Source organism: Oncorhynchus keta, chromosome 1, assembly GCF_023373465.1.
Source record: "Oncorhynchus keta strain PuntledgeMale-10-30-2019 chromosome 1, Oket_V2, whole genome shotgun sequence".
Taxonomy (NCBI): Eukaryota; Metazoa; Chordata; class Actinopteri; order Salmoniformes; family Salmonidae; genus Oncorhynchus; species Oncorhynchus keta.
The window spans coordinates 64,968,677-64,986,976 of record NC_068421.1 but is presented as its reverse complement, the minus strand read 5'-3'; the positions used below and the strand labels follow the sequence as shown (position 1 = coordinate 64,986,976).

Below are 18,300 nucleotides of genomic sequence, written 5' to 3'. Positions count from 1 at the left end.
TTGCTGGTGACACTGTCTGTGATTTATTTCAAATTCAAGGCAAACTTAACCAGCATGGCTACCATAGCATTCTTCAGTGACACATCATCCTATCTGGTTTGCGCTTAGTGGGACTATAATTTGTTTTTCAACAGGACAATGACCCAACACACCCCCATGCAGTGTAAGGGCTAGTTGACAAAGAAGGAGAGTGGTGGAGTGCTGCATCAGATGACCTGGCCTCCTCAACCCCATTGAGATGGTTTGGGATGAGTTGGACCGCAGAGTGAAGGAAAAGCAGCATATGTGGGAACTCCTTCAAGACTGTTTAAAAAATAATATTTAGTTAGGCAAGTCAGTTAAAAACAAATTCTTATTTACAATGACAGCATATCACAGCAACACTGAGCCAATTGTGCACCGCCCTTTGGGACTCCCGATTTGAACCAGGAACTGTAGTGACACCTCATGCACTGACTTAAACCACTGCGCCACTCAGGAGCCAGTTGGAAAAGCATTTCAGGTGAAGCTGGTTGAGAGAATGCCACGAGTATGCAAAGCTGTCAAGGCAAAGAGTGGTTATTTTGAAGAATCTCAAATATAGAATATATTTGCCTCCTGAGTGGAGCAGTGGTGTAAGGCACTGCATCACAGTGGTAGCTGTGCCAATAGATATTCTGGGTTCAAGTCCAGGCTCTGTCGCAGCCTGCTGTGACCGGGAGACCTGTGGGGCGGTGCAAAATTGGCCCAGCGTCGTGAGAGTTTGGCCTGGCAGGGATTGCCTTGTCCCATCACACACTAGAGATTCCTGTGGTGGGCTGGGTGCAGTGCACGCTGACATGGTTGCCAGGTGTCTGGTGTTTCATCTGACACATTGGTGCGGCAGGCTAAGTGGACATTGTGTCAAGAAGCTTGTGTTTCGGGGGACACTTGACTCTTGACATTTGCCTCTCCTGAGTCTGTACGGGAGTTGCAGTGATGAGGCAAGACTGTAACTACCAATTGGGGTAAATCTATATTTGTTTAACACTTTTTTGGTTACGACATGATTCCATATGTGTTATTTCCTAGTTGTGATGTCTTCAGTATTATTATACAGTGTAGAAAATAGTAAAAATAAAGAAAAACCCTTGAATGAGTAGGTGTGTCCAAACTTTTGACTGGTACTGTACATTTTTATGTTCATTTTAGTTTTTGCTTTTCCCATTTTGCATCAAAGTATAATGGATGTATATTATACTCCCGCTGATGGCAGTAATGCAACATATTGTATGCTAACCGCCTTTAAATCCCAAAGAAGAAGAAGAAGAATCTCTCCGCTCCCTGTTCGTGTTTGGCAGCTATGACAACGAAGTTTGAAAATGGGTGGTTTGACACCTCAAAAGAAGAAGCTCTCCTCCTCTAAAATGTCTCAGAAAGCTCTGAAATGCACCGTGCAAATTAAAATCCAAGCTGTAAGTACAACCTGATATGTTATTTTCTCTCACTAAGTTTTTACTTGATCCATAATGCTAATACTATATTCGCAAATTAGCTAGCTAAGCTAACCCAAACCGCACACTCAATAATCTTCGCTAGCAAACGTTAGCTTGCTATCCATCTTCCAACCATCAATATACACACACAAACGCCTAAAACTACTGCAGCCAACTGCTCCCACTGTGCACAAAAGTGAACTCTCAAGCAAAATAGCTAGATCAATAACGCTAGGCTTGCCAGCCCATTGTTGGATTTGTCTTTTAACGTTAGCTAATAATAGCTACGGTAGCAATTTGTTGCACAAAGTAAGCAATTGCTATCTAGCCCAGTAGTGATCTACAATTTATTTGTTTGATTACAGATTACTTGTCCAGGGGTTGTGTTACCTAATAAGGAAGACATATACCTGAGTGTCTGTGTCATGGGACAGTTCAAGAAGACTCTCTGTCTGCCGCCTGCCTTCCCTCTTCTATTCCATGAGAACATGGTATTTGTGAAGGTAAGAAGGATAGAAACACATACTATACCCCGACCCACAACATTGCTTACAGCAACACAAAACAATCATGTTGTCACCGTCAAACTTGCTTTCATATGTTCTTTATCTCCATCTGAAGACGTTCACAGGAGCTGCTGACCCAGGTCACATTGTGGACCTCCTTGAAGGTAGTCATTTCCTCATTTCTGAGCCTTTTTGTGATATAATTTTATAACATAAAATATCTTATGTCTCTGTTATCTTCCCATAGCTGACACAACATCCTTTGAACTGATTCAGCTTGTGCCTCCAGGTAGGACTTTCCAGAATGAAAAAAATGAAATGTCTTAACAGTTCTTGGTTTTTAAGCATGATAGGGACATGCATTTCATAATTTCTAAAAGTAACCTGTTTATAAATCATCTCTTGACTTGTTTTTTTCACACTACCTACGCTGAGTAAACAAAACATTAAGACCGCCTGCGGAATGCTTCCGGCACCTTGTAGAGTTCATGCCCGACGAATTGAGGCAGTTCTGAGGGCAACTCAATATTAGAAAGGTGTTCCTAATGTTTGGTATACTCGGTGGATATTCCCTGTTGTAAATTAGCATGGCTATACAGTACATAGAACAATGGACTAATGAAACAAATACCAAAAACTACACTAAACAAAAATATAAACGCAACATGTAAAGTGCTGGTTTCATGACCTGAAATAAAAGATCCCAGAAATGTTCCATATGCACAAAAAGCTTATTTCTCTCAAATTTTGTGTACAAATTTGTTTACATCTTTGTTAGTGAATATTTTATCCCTTGTCAAAATAATCCATCCACCTGACAGGTGTGGCATATGAAGAAACTGATTAAACCGCATGATCATTACACAGGTGTAGATCACGTGTAACCACACCAGCCCAGGACCTCCACATCTGTCTTGTTCACCTGCGGGATTACCTGAGGGGTTGGGGCGGGGTGTTCATTCTGATTGGCTGGGCCTGGTTCCCCAGCGGGTGGGTCTATGCCCACCAATGGTTGCTCCCCAGCCCAGTCATGTGGAATACATAGATTAGGGCCTAATGAATTTATTTAAATTGACTGATTTCCTTATATGAACTCTAACTCAGCTAAATCTTTGAAATGGTTGCATGTTGCCTTTACCTTTTTGTTCAGCATATATTTTTGTATATCTTTCATTAGTCCATTGTTGATATAGTCCCAAAATGTTTTGCATGTCAGCAATCAAATTTTGAAGATATGTAACTTTCGAAATACAGCCGGTATGATGCATCATGTGATGCAAAACACTGCATCATACTGTCTGTATTTTGAAAGTTATATCTTTAAAACTTGCTTGCTGACATGCAAAACATTTTGGGACTATATCAACAATGGACTAATATTTTTTGTGTGGAGTATTACTTTAAGCTATATATTGCTCTGTGGTTTTAGAGGGGGATATTTTGGCCACTATTGAAGAGACGACCAGAGAATTCCTCTATCCAGGCCCCAAGCTGACACCTAGAGCTGATGGTCCTGAGAGAGAGATGCTGATGAGGAGATCTATCTGTTTCCCTGTGGGTGCACCACCTCCTCCACATGCTTTGTCATATGTTAAACATATCCAAAGCCAATTTTATTTAATTTTGTTTTCTTGAGAATGCAATGATTGTAGATTTTGTGTTTGCAAATTGATCTGGCAAGCGATGTGTTATCTGAAGTCACTCTCTGGTTGGGTTTCCAGCTCCTTGTTAAAGGCTTTTGTTTTCTACTGTCCCCTCAGGGAATCTCTCCTAAAGTGGAGTTTGCAACCATGTCTGTCATTGAGGAATGTGATGGGAAAGATAGCCAGCCTCAGCCTGCCTCCCCTGTAAGTGTGTCCTCTCCTTACTGCCCTCATCACACCCAGTGTTTCCGTGTTCACAATGAATTGTGTTCAGCTGAGAGATTTGAATGATACCCAGACAGTCATAGTTAAGAGGAAGGAGATGAGGGTTTCTCATTTCCAGACAAGACAGTGATCTAAATGGTTATTTGGTTTTAAAGCATGTCTTATAGCATACAGTGGGGCAAAAAAAGTATTTAGTCAGCCACCAATTGTGCAAGTTCTCCCACTTAAAAAGATGAGAGGCCTGTAATTTTCATCATAGGTACACTTCAACTATGACAGACAAAATGAGAAATAAAATCCAGAAAATCACATTGTAGGATTTGTAATGAATTTATTTGCAAATTATGGTGGAAAATAAGTATTTGGTCACCTACAAACAAGCAAGATTTCTGGCTCTCACAGACCTGTAACTTCTTCTTTGAGAGGCTCCTCTGTCCTCCACTCGTTACCTGTATTAATGGCACCTGTTTAAACTTGTTATCAGTATAAAATACACCTGTCCACAACCTCAAACAGTCACACTCCAAACTCCACTATGGCCAAGACCAAAGAGCTGTCAAAGGACACCAGAAACAAAATTGTAGACCTGCACCAGGCTGGGAAGACTGAATCTGCAATAGGTAAGCAGCTTGGTTTGAAGAAATCCACTGTGGGAGCAATTATTAGGAAATGGAAGACATACAATACCACTGATAATCTCCCTCGATCTGGGGCTCCACGCAAGATCTCACCCCGTGGGGTCAAAATGATCACAAGAACGGTGAGCAAAAATCCCAGAACCACACGGGGGGACCGAGTGAATGACCTGCAGAGAGCTGTGACCAAAGTAACAAAGCCTACCATCAGTAACACACTACGCAGCCAGGGACTCAAATCCTGCAGTGCCAGACATGTCCCCCTGCTTAAGCCAGTACATGTCCAGGCCCGTCTGAAGTTTGGTAGAGAGCATTTGGATGATCCAGAAGAAGATTGGGAGAATGTCATATGGTCAGATGAAACCAAAATATAACTTTTTGGTAAAAACTCAACTCGTTGTGTTTGGAGGACAAAGAATGCTGAGTTGCATCCAAAGAACACCATACCTACCCTGAAGCATGGGGGTGGAAACATCATGCTTTGGGGCTGTTTTTCTGCAAAGGTACCAGGACGACTGATCCGTGTAAAGGAAAGAATGAATGGGGCCATGTATCGTGAGATTTTGAGTGAAAACCTCCTTCCATCAGCAAGGGCATTGAAGATGAAACGTGGCTGGGACTTTCAGCATAACAATGATCCCAAACACACTGCCCGGGCAACGAATGAGTGGCTTCGTAAGAAGCATTTCAAGGTCCTGGAGTGGCCTAGCCAGTCTCCAGATCTCAACCCCATAGAAAATCATTGGCGGGAGTTGAAAGTCCGTGTTGCCCAGCAACAGCCCCAAAACATCACTGCTCTAGAGGAGATCTGCATGGAGGAATGGGCCAAAATACGAGCAACAGTGTGTGAAAACCTTGTGAAGATATACAGAAAATGTTTGACTTCTGTCATTGTCCACAAAGGGTATATAACAAAGTATTGAGATAAACTTTTGTTATTGACCAAATACTTATTTTCCACCATAATTTGCATATAAATTCATTAAAAATCCTACAATGTGATTTTCTGGATTTTTTTGTCATTTTGTCTGTCATAGTTGAAGTGTACCTATGATGAAAATTACAGGTCTCATCTTTTTAAGTGGGAGAACTTGCATAATTGGTGGCTGACTAAATACTTTTTTGCCCCACTGTTTGTCCCATTATCTTTGCTCTTGTGTACTTTTGAAACAATTCAAAAGTACACAAGAATTGATTCACTATAGGCTTACTTAACAGTGGGAGTACTACCTAACATATTTTGTGAAGTCAGTTTAGGTTTACAGCCTATATTGTACGGTAGGCTCCACATTTTGTGAGCTGAACATGTATCAATTATCCTTACACTCGTCAATACTCTTGTCTTGTAGACAGTTAAATGATATGTAAATTGCTTTACATGTTATCATTCAGATTTGTATGTCCTTGATGAAATACAAAAACAGGCTAATACTGTATAGTGCTACTATATTAACATTGGTACCTTTAACAGCTAAAGGCAGAGGTTGATCGTGGCACATATAAGAGCTCAATGATCACCCTAGTTTGACATTGACTAATTATTTCTGGATTTCTACAGAATTTATTTTTCTATCATTCTAGTCACTTTCCACCATATACCTATTTTGTTGCCGTGGCTACTGACATCCCGGTAGTTTAGCAGCACATTTTAAGGTATCCTCTCCTTGTGAAGTTAATTATAGAGAAGCAGATCAGTGGAATTGATATCCAGGCCCGGTTTCTGGTGTCTTTGTGCTTTGTTTAGAGGAACAGCCAGTCAATCAGCGTTCGTATCCGTTGTTCTCACCTGACTTCTCCTCACTGTGTCCGTTGGATTTAAAGGGCAAGTTGTGCTCAGTTGCATAATATTTCCATTTACTTTTCAAACTGAAGATTTGCAGCTCCTTTCAGGATTTATGTTTCATAACGGGTGCTATCAATTTTTCTAGTGTAATCCGCTCTGATGGCTATACTTTAAAGGGGTATTTGGCAGACAGACTGCAGGAGAGGCAGAGCAAGGTAGTCATCCATTTTCCCTGAGAACTTAAAAGCCCCTGCAGAATCAGACCAAAAAATAGATTTTTTTATTGTTCCAATAACAAATTACAAACCTCAGGCCTTTGAGTATTATCTATCAAGTCAGTTTGGTGAAATGTAGGACCTTTCTCCAGGTGCTGTTACCAGAGCCATTTATTTTAATGGGCATTATTGACAAAATGGCTGGATTTGGATGGGTGTAGGTATTCTGTCGTGACCCCCAAGGAGATGTGAATCAGAGTAAAGTGATAGGGAGAAGCATCATTGATGCTGCCTTTAGCCTTTCTTCATATGATGCTAATGGATACTCAGGATTCTCATTACCCTGGCAGGTTGAGCAATGCTCTAAGGCTCCTCTTTTCCACTTTTACAATAGGAACCCTTTAAAATGTCTTGCCCTGTAATGGAGAATTTAGTAATTATCTTCTCCCTCTGTCTCTTGTATCTAGTCTCTCAGACAGCTGTCTTGTCTATTTCCACTGTTGTCACTCCTTTTTTTGTCTGTGTTTGTGTGCATGTCACTCTTTGTGAAGTCTCACGGTGTGGACTTGACATGGCATTCTTTTTAAATGGGTTTTCTCGACATGATTTGCATCCGTTTGAATGGGTCTCGTTTCTTGTTTTATACGCTACTTGTGGCTCAGGCTTTGTTGTTTCAAGGACACCCTGCTTTATCACCCATTACCAATACCACCAGGCCCACTAATCATATCAGACAAGCACAACTCATGGTGGAAAATGGGCTTTTTGTGTTTAACCAAAAAAGAGAAAATAATTGGGGAAAAACTACTTAGTTTCATTTCATTATCGGTCCACTCCAAATGGCAATCTCAATCAGGATATATTTATTCCATTTCCTAAAAATGTGTTAATATGCCAGGATGTCCCAATTAGCATTTAAATTATATTTATTATACAACCATGTAATGCTATTATTAGTCTGAAGCTGGCCATCAAATAACATAAATTACTTATTTATCTGGGCATTGTCCACCGAAACTAAGATATTGCTTCTCAGAATTATGTTGTTAGCAACCATTAGAATCATTGAAGACATTTTGCAACCAAGATGATATCCAAGCACAGAGGTGTTATTTACGTTGCATAGTTTTAATGGAGGGAATCACATTTTTTTTCTAATAAGCAATTTATGCTTTTTGTCCCCCCACTTTATCTGAAATCACCATCACCTACTGATTAACTTGTCAGTTTTGCAGATTCAAATTGTTTTGAGCTGGTACTGTGTCAGTAATTATCTTTAGAAAGTCGCATGGCATTCAATATACTGCAGCTTTTTTTTTACCCAGTCTCAAAAGTGAATGGTTTGGAACTTTAAGGAGAGCTTCTCCAACTCTGATAATGAATGTGACCATGCGCAGCTCACAAAAATGATTGCTTACCTTTATGAAATTACTCTGTTCATGTAAAAATGACCAAATATATACTGACTGTTTTAAAGCAAAATGACAAACTATTTACTTATGGTGAACAATCTAAATAAAATCTGAATGATTGGGGTTTTCAATCAGCAGCTGGATGTTAGTTATGTCCACTCCGGTAGGCTAAATCCAATTTTCTACAGGGCATTTGGTAACATTGACCCAGCAAATTACATTGGAGGTCACTCAACTACTAAAGCCTATGATTTGACATTGCGAAAGACATTTTACAAGCATCTGAATGCTGAAGGTGTCGTGCAGATGTACAAATAGCCCATTAGAACAGGGATAGGCCTACCTCTCGTTGGCCTGAGCAGCTGTCTCCCACACTGTGTGCAGTTGTTAACCAGTTAAATGTAACTAAATGTAATCTACGTAATCCCCAAAAGTAATTATTTATCATTAGAGGGCCATAAACAATAACTATTAATGCTGCATACTCAAAGGTTAAAATCTTACCTTTCTGGTTTTAAAAAAAGTTATAAATTGGTGGTCACTTTTGAGGACACGGGCTCAAGTATGCAGTACAAATATGAAATCTTTTATGTATTTCCTATTCAACAAAACTGTAAGGCTTGAAATGACAAGCTTTCTACATATAGCATAGTCAAGTGATAAAATGACTAAGATTTCACCTTAGAACTGTAATATACATTTATGTTTAGTGTTAGAGAAAATGGGCATATTTTCAAAAGGTCTTTCTTGATCAAAACATCTGCCCCCTTCACTGTGAACGTCTCACAGAACTCTTGATTGGCTTCCTGAACTCGTTAGGAACTCGCCTTTCGTCTCATTAATCTATGACAAACGGAAAGTGTTTTGTTTAAAATCTATTAATTACTGATTAAACCACTTTATTATTAACCCTTTATTTTTACCAGGTAAGTTGACTGAGAACACTTTCTCATTTACAGCAATGACCTGTGGAATAGTTACAAGGGAGAGGAGGGGGGGATGATTAAGCCAATTGGAAGCTGGGGATGATTAGGTGGCCATTATGGTATGAGGGCCAGATTGGGAATTTAGCCAGGACACCGGGGTTAACACCCCTACTCTTGCAAAAAGTGCCATGGGATCTTTAGTGACCACAGAGAGACAGGACACCTTTTTAAAGTCCCAGCCGAAAGACTGCATCCTACACAGGGCAATGTCCCCAATCACTACCCTAGCTTCCGAGGCAAACCAGCAGTGGTATGCAGGGTGGTATGTTGCTGGCCACTCTCTCCTGTTGTGCTGCGATATAAAGATTGTGCTTTGTCCGTGGCTGTGATGTACAGGAGTTGATTACAGTCGGAAGAACCAATGAAATGGTATGAAAATCCCAGTTTGAAGTGGTTTCAGATTTCACATCCTACGTGTCCGTGGGAACCAGGGCCAGGCGGTAAGCCATTTCGAACTACAGTATCCATTGATCGAATCAGAAGCAAAAAATGTTGGTTGGTACCAGAACCACGCAGGTCCCCTAAAAAGAGGTTTAACTGACAGTCATATGCAGTTATATGCGTAAAAGTTAGGCTACTGAACTGAAAGGACCCCTCAATTCAGTCACAACAGATTAGGTATTTTCTGAATACATTTACATAAGTATTCAGACCCTTTACTCAGTACTTAGTTGAAGCACCTTTGGCAGTGATTACAGCCTTGAGTCTTCTTGGGTATGACGCTACAAGCTTGGCACATCTGTATTTGGAGAGTTTCTCCCATTCTTTTCTGCGGATCCTCACGCTCTCAGGTTGGATGGGAAGCGTCACTGTACAGCTATTTTCAGGTCTCTCAAAATATGTTAGATCGGGTTCAAGTCCGGGCTCTGGCTGGTTCACTCAAGTACATTCAGAGACTTGTCCCGAAGCCACTCCGACATTGTCTTTGCTCTATGCTTAGGGTCTTTGTCCTGTTGGAAGGTGAACCTTCGCCCCAGTCTGAGGTCCTAACCTGCTCCAGAGTGCTTTTCATCAAGGATCTCTCTGTACTTTGTTCGCTTCAGCTTTCCCTCCATCCTGACTAGTCTCCCAGTCCCTGCTGCTGAATAACATCCCCACAGCATGATGTTGCCACCAGCATGCTTCACCGTAGGTATGGTATTGGCCAGGTGATGAGTGGTGCCCGGTTTCCTCCAGATGTGACACTTGGTATTCAGGCTAAATACTTCAATCTTGGTTTCATCGGACCAGAGAATCTTGTTTCTCATGGTCTGAGAGTCTTTTAGGTGCCTTTTGGCAAACTCCAAGCGGGCTGTCGTGCCTTTTACTGAGGAGCAGCTTCTGTCTGGCCACTACAATAAAGGCCTGATTGGTGGAGTGCTGCAGAGATGTTTGTCATTCTGGAAGGTTCTCCCATCTCCACAGAAGAACTCTAGATGTCTGTCAAGAGTGACCATTGGGTTCTTGGTCACCTCCCTGACCAAGGCCCTTCTCCCCCAATTGCTCAGCTCTAGGAATAGTGTTGATGGTTCCATACTTCTTCTATTTAAGAATGATGGAGGCCATTGTGTTCTTGGGACCTTCAATGCTGCAGAAATGTTTTGATACCCTTCCCTAGATCGGTGTCTCGACACAATCCTGTCTCAGAGCTCTACGGGCAATTCCTTCGACCTCATGGCTTGGCTTTTGCTCTGACATGCACTGTCAACTGTGGGACCTTATAGACAGGTGTGTTCCTTTCCAAATCATGTCCAATCAATTGAATTTGCCACAGGTGGACTCCAATCAAGTTTGTAGAAACATCTCAATGATGATCAATGGAAACAGGAAGCACCTGAGCTCAATTTTGAGTCTCATAGCAAAGGATCGGAATAATTATGTACAGTGCCTTGCGAAAGTATTCGGCTCCCTTGAACTTTTTGCAAGGAGGAATGGGAAAAAATGTCAGTCTCTCGATGTGTAAAACTGATAGAGACATACCCCAAGCAACTTACAGCTGTAATCGCAGCAAAAGGTGGCGCTACAAAGTATTAACTTAAGGGGGCTGAATAATTTTGCACACCCAATTTTTCAGTTTTTGATTTGTTAAAAAAGTTTGAAATATCCAATAAATGTCGTTCCACTTCATGATTGTGTCCCACTTGTTGTTTATTCTTCACAAAAAAATACAGTTTTATATCTTTGTTTGAAGCCTGAAATGTGGCAAAAGGTCGCAAAGTTCAAGGGGGCCGAATACTTTCGCAAGGCACTGTAAATAAGGTATCTGTTTTTTAAATTTGTAATACATTAACAAACATGTCTACAAACCTGTTTTTGATTTGTAATTATGGGGTGTTGTGTGTAGATTGAGGATAAAAAGGGAATTTTAATACATTTTAGCATAAGGCTGTAATGCAAAAAAGTGGAAAAAGTGAAGGGATCTGAACCTGAATGAACTGTTTGTTTTATCAACAAACAAACAAATCAACAACAATATTTGAAATATCAAGAAGTAGCTTATTTGTGCAATTGCAGTATACAGCCTAGTTGCAGTTGTGGTCACATGATTCTTGTGGACTCCAACCTGTTGCCTCTCCCTTTGCAGCCGTGTTGTAGACCATCCCCAGCCAAACAGTCCCCAGCAAGGCGTAGACCAGTCAGAGGGGCTGTTGGGAGCCCTAGACAGACGCTGAAAGGGAAGGATCTGAGTCTGATTGGTCCATCCAGTGGTTATGAGCAGCCCACTGTGGCCTCCCAGGCTCGTGCTCTCTCTCCCTACACCCACCGCAGGATGTGCCAACTGTCTGAGGAAGCCAGGCAGAGACTCAGCTACCTCCAACTTGGGCCCTACAAGTTCAAGAAGGAAACAGAGGCCCAGATCCCCTTTGTGGTTGGTGTTTACGTCTCTTTCTCTCTGACTGTGTTTGTCTATGTGTGTAGATATATAGCCCAGTTTTCAATGTCCTATTATCTTACTTCTCAGTTAGGCTATTCCATCAGCACTTGTTTCACTCTCTTTCTTTAAGGACCTCTGTAAGTATAAATAGTTTTCCCTTGTTTGCTGCAAACATTGTAAATGTACCAGGTTTGAAGGATATGGATCTTTTCATAGGCAGGTTATTGCTATGATCAAAGCCAATAGATTCCAAGCCCCTGGGCATGGCTTGAGAACAACTGGAAGGCCTTTCACTGGCTCCTCCTGTTTCTGTTTGATTGTTAATTTAAATAGCATCCAGTTCCTGAGGTGTAAATATCAAAGCTGTCATGTCATTAAAGTTAAGATTGGGATTTAGCTGTGATATCAGTGTGGCATTTTCCAGCAATGCAGCCTTTTAAAAAGAGAGCGTTTTACAGAGGAAATCCCGGGGCTACAATTAACCTAGGTAATTAAGAGTCAGACCTTGATTAACAAGTAGTTACCTATTGAAGTAGCTGAGCCCCGCACTGAATGCATTATCAATGTGTGTTTAAAGCCTGCATTGCGCACATACTTGTATGTGGAAGCAAATAGCTAATTTCCTCAGTGCGTGTGATGATATTCATGTTTAATTGAAGAGTGTAGGGTTCAGTTGACACATCAGCAGCTGAATAGAGGTTGAGTTAGTGGTGTCGGTCAGCCTAAAAAGTTTCTCTCTTTGGTTGAACCTTTTTCTAGTCTTTATATAGAGTGATTAACTCTGGAATGAAAGATAAATATAGCAGGAGAAATGAGCTCCCTGTGTGTCATTACATGCTGCTTGGTTAGCACCTCTATTATTACTCTAATAATGACTGACTTTAGCTGATTGTTTTGTCTTTTGTATGCTACAGGTCACCAGTACTCGGAGTGTCTCCATGATTGAGACTCCTTCATCTTGTCTCTCCTCTAAAATAAGCCTTCCCCACAGCAGGTCCACCAGCTTTGCTCTAGACCCCTTAGGAGGTGAGTAATTATGTGTAGCAGTATCTGTGTTGGTGGATGTAAATACATTGTATTTTTTGATATACCTGACTAACTTATAGATTACAACTTTTGCACTGTATGGTACAGTACTGTTGTTCTTATTTTCTCCTTAGATGTCTCTCTCCTTGGCAGCTATAGACCAAAGCCTGTTAAAGTAAGTCAATATATTGAATATATATATATAAAACATGAAATACAATATTACGTGAATAATAAACATTACATTAATTATTTTGTGCTTGAAAGGAATGGAAATAAATACTATTTCAAATACTGCATGTCTTCATGTTATTAAAGGTCCAATGCAGCTGTTTTTATCTCAATATCAAATCATTTCTGGGTAACAATTAAGTAACTTACTGGGATTGTTTTTAAATTAAAATGGTCAAAAAGAAACAAAAATAGCTTCTTAGCAAAGAGCAATTTCTCAAATAAGAATTTTGCAAGGACTTTTCTGGGAGTGGTCTGAGTGTGGAGGGGAAAACGATCTGTTATTGGCAGGGAGGTTTGGAACGCGCTTCTTGGTCTAACTCATTTACCGCCTGGTGATGTCAACAGGCTGACTTAAAAAGGCTGAAATTTCAGGAAATCTTTTCAAACAGCTTACACTAAAATAAGTATTATCATAATTTTCACAAATTCACAGTTATTCCAACCTCGTAGTGTGGAAATGTATATAAAAAACATAAAAATCACGTTTTTGACTGCACTGGGCTTTTTAGGAGAGATAATGCAGTGTGTTCAACAGTGCTGATCATAGGTTTTCTTGTCTTTCTCCAGGTAGGCACTGGCTGTCTGAAGACTCAGAAATCACCAGGGAAGTCTTCCAGACAGGACTGTTCCAGAACCACAGTCAGGATGGCCCGGTCAGCCCTGGCTGCCCAGTCCTCTACCCCAGTGTGTGGCCCGAGGAGTCCCCTGCTCAGCCGCTCCTCCCTCAGAGAGAGGTAACAACACACCTGCTGCTGGAACACAGTTCAACACGTATTTTTCTGTCCTGGCCTCCTGTGGGGTTTTTACTATTTCAGTTTCCCACACAACCGTCCTCCTGAGATAAAGTTAGATAATAAAGTGCATAATTAAAGTCCCTGCTAATGACTTGGTGTTTTGTCTCTTCCGTCCCCCGAGTAGTTTGTGCAGATCTCCAATGACAAGATTTGAAGCTGTGTGTCATTGGGTATCTTCTTTAGCTTAATCTCTGTTTTTTTTTCTCCCAGATGAGTAAAAAGGGGAAGAAAATACGTTTTTGGTAGAATTTGACTAGACCTTGTCATGCTCGGAGCTAAGCTATTTGTGTTTGCTCAAAAGATGTTGAAAGGATTGCGGGAGAAACTACCTCTCCCATATTTCCAATTATATGGTATTGACAATTTGGACCTCATGAGAACCTGGCCAGATACAACAGACTTTGTACTTGTAATCTTTATTTTGATAACCCTCGACAGCCAAGATGAATATCCCCCTCTGTCAAATGACAGGATCTGATGTCTTGTCATGTTTGTTCATTACTTAAAAGAAAAAAAGGATCCCTGAGAAAACAAGGGAAAATGGTATTGATTGTGTTTCAGCAAGGCTGAATGCATTTGACCTGACGCACACTTTAATAAATTCTGAGAGACCCTGTCATTGATCTGAACAGCTGCGAGCTAAACCAACAAATGTTTGGTTGTTTGTTACGCCACCTCCCTTTTTTCAGTTCATAAGTAAACATTAAAATCAATAGGCAATTTTAAACTGGAAAGTAAATTGTAGGAAATGAATGATGCTTCCCTCAATTGAATACGCGACAGAAGTAACAGTGCTGGAGATTAAGCTGGGTTTTGTAGATTCTGACAACGGGAGAAGGAGCACGTCTTGTGGAAGTCTTTGATGGAAAAGCAAATGATAGATCCTTACATCAACTTTGCCCTCCACCCTCAGTCTATTTATGTTGTGATGGTTTGTCCTTTATGACTATCTGTCTGAAGCAGCGACTACATTTAGCTGTTTAAAGATAAAAGCAGCACCAAATGGCACGTCTCCCTTACCAATCAGATGTGAATTGGAAGTAATACAGAACTTAGAAGTATTTGTCTTTTGTAAGCCTCTTATTTTATATTGCCCCTTTTCCAGTTACGGACAGCAATACTTTTATGTTGTGCTAAAAAAATAAGTCTGTCCCTAGACTAATAGACAGTATTCTAACTGTTGACATACCACTGTTTAGGATCAGAACACAGAATCCAATAACACTCTTTTAGAAGAGTTGAATTCAAAGAAATGTGAAACATTCAAAGCCTCAATAATATAGAGTAGTTACCTACATGCTACAATGGGTACATTTTAGCTTCTTTTTTTTTTGCGGTATGTCTTTTGTCTACATGTTTTATGCCTGTTTTATATCCACTGATATTTTTATCCCAGGACTTGGCGTACAGCACAGACTAGTGGAGAAAATGAGTGCTGTTCAGAATACATAGATTACGTTTTTTTTTTTAGTTAAATATTGTAGTTACATTTTGATTTGGTTTCCTGCTTACCATAATGTTACATACTTTGTTGTGTGACGGGGATGTGACTGTAATGTCATTATTCTAGGTTCCATAGTAGTGAGTCCAGTCCGTCTAAGGAGATCCACAGTCGAGTCCAGAAGATTCTCCACACCCATTCTACTGACAGGAAACTACACTTTGTGAGTAATGTATGACCTTTTAGGATAGACAAAGCATAGGCCCCTACTGATATTGACAGATCAATGCCTAAGACGCATTTAGAATATGGAGCTTGGAACACTTCTGTTGGTTATGAAGATTAATTTGCATGTTATGGTACATTAGTTTTGCACTACATCTTTGTCCAGGCACACTTTGATTTTACTCATTTGGTGAGCTGAACTTCCTCTCACCTCTACATTTTTGTTCCCCATTTTCATTTAAATTTAAAGCCTTGAAATACCTGTTCGGCTCGGTTTACCTCAAATGGGAAAAGCTGTCGAGTTGGCAGGTGTTGTTAATAAGACGTATCACTTCCCACCCTTTGCTGTTTGAAATATCCTGATGGCGAAACCAAAGGGAAATCTGTTTAATTACCCTAAAGCTGTCTGAAAGCGGCTATGAAATAAAAGGGAGACGGGGTTCTGTGGGTGGGAGATCTTCAGGCAGTAAGCTTCTGTTAAGGGCTCATCTTCTCCAGCACAAAAATAGAGAAGGTACCAAGGAGCCTCAGCATGGTGCCAACAGCTACATGACTGAAGCAGAGCTTCAAGAGGAAGAGATGCTTAATCCACACATAATGAAAAGGAAACACTGAGGGGGATTTACTTAAGAGAATGAAATCAAATAACTAAAAGAGCTTGACTTTAAATAGGATATTTTGAATTATAGTAAACAGTGCTATATTTTGGGGGTTTGTGTAATTAATTGATTCGCTAATGTCACGTCACACACTTGGAGTGCATAATTATTACATTTTTTCAGTAATGCTCAATAATTGTAACATACAAAATATTTGTATATTTTCAGGACGAGGATGGGTGTTCGGCTAAGCGGGGGCCTCCGCTCTCCTGTGAAGACTCTTTATGTGACAGCCAGGCTTTCCAGGACAGGTACACACTCTAGGCCTGTCATAATACTTTGAAACACCTAATCACTGACATCTTCATCATCATAATAACCAGAAAGTTTTCCCACAGACCATCTTTCCTCTGTTTTAACAATATATATTTATGTAGCAATTACTCCAGTATTATTTTTACGTTAGTTATCTTCAAACAATAATTAGAGCGATGTGCATTAATGACCTGTACTGTAGCATTAATGTTCTTAACCTGAGGCCTTTTCTGATGTCCTCCTGCTGCAGGGACACTCCTGGAGAGACATCTGTCCACCTGGACAATGGGACATTCTGGAGCAGGCAGGTTGCCAGCTACACAGGGAAACCCCACAGGGCTGTGTTTGAGGACAGTCTGGGACTCATCTACAAGAACATGTACAGGAGGGCCTTGAGCACCACCTGAGACCTACACTATTATTTCTTCAGACACCTGGCTGGGTTCCAATTATGACTGGTGGTACTTAATTGCTAAGATGAAGGAACACTGACCCTGTGCTATACCATAACCAAAGCTTTGTCATATGTGCCCTGGTTACACTGATTTTAGCTCATTTATAGGGTTACATGTGTGCACTAATTACAACTTTCCATATTTTTGTACTAAGAATGTTTATCTAAACTGATAATGACTGTACTTTTTCAAAATGTATTTCCTGTCCATCTTGTGGATTTGGTGTACTCATTCTCTGGGTAGAAACTGGTTGAGCAGATGTTAATTCATTTGATCTCTTTATGTGGATTTGTACCCTCAGACAAAAAAAAACAATCTCTTTCATGTTCCAGCAAATGTACACATAATGGAAAGGGTTGCAGAGAATAGCTTTTGTAAAACAGTCCATTTGGGCACAAATCAGTATATCAGGAAGAAGATAAAGTACAGTTGACCAATGGTGGTTTTGTTCAATAAATCATTGGAAAGTTGAAAACATTTGTGCTTGAACTAAGTATGTCCGTTCATCCTAAAATATCAATTCATATTGGATATGTCAGGGAAAAGTATGAATAGTTCCCAAGCAGTGTTTCTTGGCACTTCAGTCCAAAGCATCTTCAGCTTGACTTAAGTATACTAAATGGGGAAACTCCTAACAAGTATAGCAATGGTGGCTATGCATAATATTTGAAATCTTGATTTCCATTGTTTATGGCCATTAATTTAAAAAGGCCCAGTGCAGTCAAACATGTTTCATATATTGAACAAAAATGCAACATGTAAAGTGTTGGTCCCATGTTTCATGAGCTGAAATTAAAGATCCCTGAGATGTTCCATATGCACAAAAAGCTTGTTTCTTTCAAATGTTAAGCATTTCTCCTTTGCCAAGATAAGCCGTCCAGTAGCTGACTAAACAGCATGATCATTACACTGGGGTCAAAAGGCCACTATAATGGAGTTGTCACAACAATGCCACAGATGTCTCAAGTTGAGGGAGCGTGCAATTGGCATGCTGACTACAGGAATGTCCACCAGAGCTGCTGCCAGAGAATTTGTTAATTTCTCTACCGTAAGTCGTCTCCAATGTCATTTTTAGAGAATATGTCCGGCTAACGTCAACATTGAGGAGTGCCCCATGGTAGCAGTGGTATTATGGTATGGGCAGACATAAGCTGATGGCAATTAGGATGCACAAAAATACCGTGACGAGATCCTGAGGCCCATTTTTTTAACGGTGTCTGTGGCTAAAGGATTCCCAGTTATGTGAAATCCATAGATTAGGGCCTTATGAAATTGTTACATGTTTATTTAGTTGAGTATATATCCACACTATGCATTTGGAATTAAATTGTGATAATGCCCTTAGTGCGTGCTGTTTGAAAATACATTTCAGACCGTTTTGGTGGGATGGAGTTTTGGCCTGCCAGGCAGTAAATTAGTTGATAGTTCCAAACCTCTGCCAATAACAGCTAGTTTTCAATTTTCCCCCTCCCCCTTAGGATTGTCTGGGAGTAGTCTG

The 18,300-nt window shown here is 40.4% G+C and overlaps 1 protein-coding gene across 1 annotated transcript; it reads left to right on the top strand.

Annotated features, from left to right (window-relative positions):
• The first annotated feature begins 1,264 nt into the window (after nucleotides 1-1,264).
• Nucleotides 1,265-17,615, top strand: spata6 (spermatogenesis associated 6). The gene is made up of 13 exons (XM_035781868.2): nucleotides 1,265-1,433; nucleotides 1,820-1,957; nucleotides 2,076-2,124; nucleotides 2,208-2,249; nucleotides 3,390-3,514; nucleotides 3,721-3,807; nucleotides 11,423-11,707; nucleotides 12,628-12,739; nucleotides 12,874-12,914; nucleotides 13,541-13,707; nucleotides 15,338-15,431; nucleotides 16,261-16,343; nucleotides 16,598-17,615. Exons 1-13 carry the CDS (start codon nucleotides 1,341-1,343, stop codon nucleotides 16,752-16,754), a joined length of 1,473 nt encoding a protein of 490 aa, XP_035637761.1. The 5' UTR covers nucleotides 1,265-1,340; the 3' UTR covers nucleotides 16,755-17,615.
• Nucleotides 17,616-18,300: the final 685 nt, after the last annotated feature.